General features: G+C 47.9%; 1 protein-coding gene across 1 annotated transcript in view; it reads right to left on the bottom strand.

Annotated features, from left to right (window-relative positions):
• The window catches only part of CCT3 (chaperonin containing TCP1, subunit 3 (gamma)), a gene marked incomplete at its 5' end in the record, with an annotated part of 23,494 nt that extends 21,122 nt beyond the window's left edge, over positions 1-2,372 (bottom strand). The window contains 4 exons of the mRNA XM_009995049.1: positions 154-250; positions 1,380-1,442; positions 1,542-1,592; positions 2,264-2,372. Coding sequence (XP_009993351.1) covers positions 154-250; positions 1,380-1,442; positions 1,542-1,592; positions 2,264-2,372 — 320 coding nt within the window. The remainder of the gene's footprint in view (positions 1-153; positions 251-1,379; positions 1,443-1,541; positions 1,593-2,263) is intronic.
• Positions 2,373-2,656: the final 284 nt, after the last annotated feature.

Here is a 2,656-nt window from a genome sequence, read left to right as displayed (position 1 = left end):
AATATTTGTCTTACCAAGGCACAATTACCAGGCTCTGACGAGCAAAAAGGGCTAATTTCAGCCTTAACCCTGACAGATGGACCTGATAATCTTAGAGGCCTTTTCCAACCTTAAAGACTCTCTGATTCTGTGACCTTGTCACCCCCTCCTTACCCAGGATGATCACAGATGTGGTCCCATCTCCAACCTCCTCATCCTGGGTGCGGCTGATCTCAATCATGGATTTGGCAGCTGGATGCTGGACCTGGATCTGGTCAGGAGCAAGGGGAGAGGTTTTATTCCAGAAATACTAAAGCTGAGACGTCACACATGGCTCAGAGGAACAAATTCCACACCTTGGGATAACCAAAGGCATTCTGCTGAACTACTTCTAATGTTTTTCTTTCTTTCTGAGAACAAAACCAAGTCCTTTTATTTCACAACGTTGGGCTTCCCACAGTTTTTCAGGGATTATGACTTTTGTGATGTTATTTTAACTTGCACAGGAAGGCAGAAATGAGTTGAGCCAGCAACATGCCCTGGTGGCCAAGAGGGCCAGTGCCATCCTGGGGACATCAAGAGGAGTGTGGCCAGCAGGTCAGGGAGGTTCTCCTTCCACTCTGCTCTGCCATGGTGAAGCCTCACCTGGAGAACTGAGTCCAGTTCTGGGCTCCCCAGTTCAAGGACAATGAACTATTGGAGAGAGTCTAGTACAGGGACACGAGGGTGATGAAGGGCCTGGAGCATCTGCCCTGTGAGGAAAGGCTGGGAGAGCTGGGGCTGTTCAGCCTGGAGAAGAGAAGGCTGAAGGGGGGAATCTCATCAACCCTTATCAATATCTCCAGGGGGTGTCAGGAGGGTGGGACCAATCTCTTCTGAGCAGTGCCCAGTGACAGGACAAGGGGCAATGGGCACAAACTGGAGCACAGGAGGGTCAAGTTAAACAGAAGGAGAAACTTCTTTCCTGTGAGGGTGACAGAGCCCTGGGACAGGCTGCCCAGGGAGGCTGTGGAGTCTCCTTCTCTGGAGACATTCCCAACCCATCTGGATGTGTTCTGTGGGATCTACTGTAGGGGATCCTGCTCTGGCAGGGGGTTAGACTGGATGATCTTCAGAGGTCCCAACCCCCACCATTCTGGATGCAAAACAATTACCAGAGAATTGACATCACTTCAGTAAAACCTCCATGAAAACCCACCACCCTGGGATCAAACACACTTCTGAGGAGCGTGTTTGTTGGAAGTATTTAACATGTCCCCAGTAAGGACCCAACCTGGTCTCAGTGCTCATTGCTTGCTGGCTCTCAGAAGATGAAATAACTGGGCCTGGCAGCTCTGGGACTGTCCCTGGAGGACACTGACTCCCACGTGCAGCAGGACAACCCCTGAGGAGCAACTCACCTCTCGAAGGATGGCGTTGCCATCGTTGGTCATCACGATCCCCCCCATGGGGTCCAGAAGCATCTGCAACCAACAGAGAAGCAACATTTGCACTTCACTAACTACAACCTCTATTCAGTGCTTCCCAGGCTGCAGCACAGGTGTTTCACCACAAGGTCTTACCTTCATCATAGCTCTTGGCCCCAGACATGTTCTGATAATGTCAGCAATGGTCTAGGAGGAAGAAAAGCAATGAGGCAATACAGAGGGGTGTTCAAAAGTCTGAAAAACCCTATAATCTGCATGAAAAATAAGCAGCCACTGCAAAATATAAGTGACCCAACAATTCTGCAGTTACTGGGATGCAGCAGAAGTTAAGAACTGTGTGGAAAGGAGAACACAGGGATCCTAAGAGCCTTGGCACCAAACTCTATCAGTAGCTAAATGAGATGGGAACATGATCACACCTGTGGGTGCTGCAGAGGAAGGTCGGGGGGTCATGTGGTCACACTGCACCCCTGAGCTGAACAGGGAAAATTCTCTTTCTTATACTGCTCCTACTCTGGAGTCATAAAGACTGAGAAACCCTTGGTTAAGATCCAGCTTTGCCTCTTAGAGAGAGAGGCAGAGACAGAGACAGACACAGACAGGGAGAGAGAGAGAGACAGAGTGAGAGACAGAGAGAGAGAGACAGAGAGAGAGAGACAGAGAGAGAGAGACAGAGAGAGAGAGACAGAGAGAGAGAGACAGAGAGCCACAGAGACACATGCAGACACATTTAAAGAAAAAAAAACACAAACAAACAAAAAAAACACCCCACAAAACAAAACAAAAAAAACACAACCACAAAACAAACAAGAAAACCCAACACTAAACCAAAGTAGCCTGACATGAGAATGTGGTACCTTAGCAGCAGTGATGTTTCCAGCCTGGACTTTCCTTCCAGACTCACGTTTCACATTCTGACCTAGAACACACAGAAAAAAACCCCAAAATATTAAAGCACAAATAGAACTTTAATCAGATCTCACAGACAAGGCCAAGACTGAAATAGTGATAGTGACAATATCCCAGACTCCCTCTCAGCTACACACACTCCATGTGACCAGCTCTGAATTACCAGTTCATGATTTAAATGCCACAGCTGCCATAAAACAGGACATTCATCATTCAAAACTTTGCAACCCTGAAAGATTCCCCCAAGAATATTAAATAGTGACACACCAGAACCTGCCAGAGCCCACAAAGCCTTGGAGCTGCTGCACTATAGTTCCCAGTCAAAAAAGTTACAGAAACTC

The sequence above is a fragment of the Chaetura pelagica genome, unplaced genomic scaffold, assembly GCF_000747805.2.
Source record: "Chaetura pelagica isolate M959 unplaced genomic scaffold, ChaPel_1.0 scaffold533, whole genome shotgun sequence".
NCBI classification, from domain to species: Eukaryota; Metazoa; Chordata; class Aves; order Apodiformes; family Apodidae; genus Chaetura; species Chaetura pelagica.
Note: the sequence above shows the minus strand (reverse complement) of the source record. Positions and strands in the feature narration are given on the sequence as shown.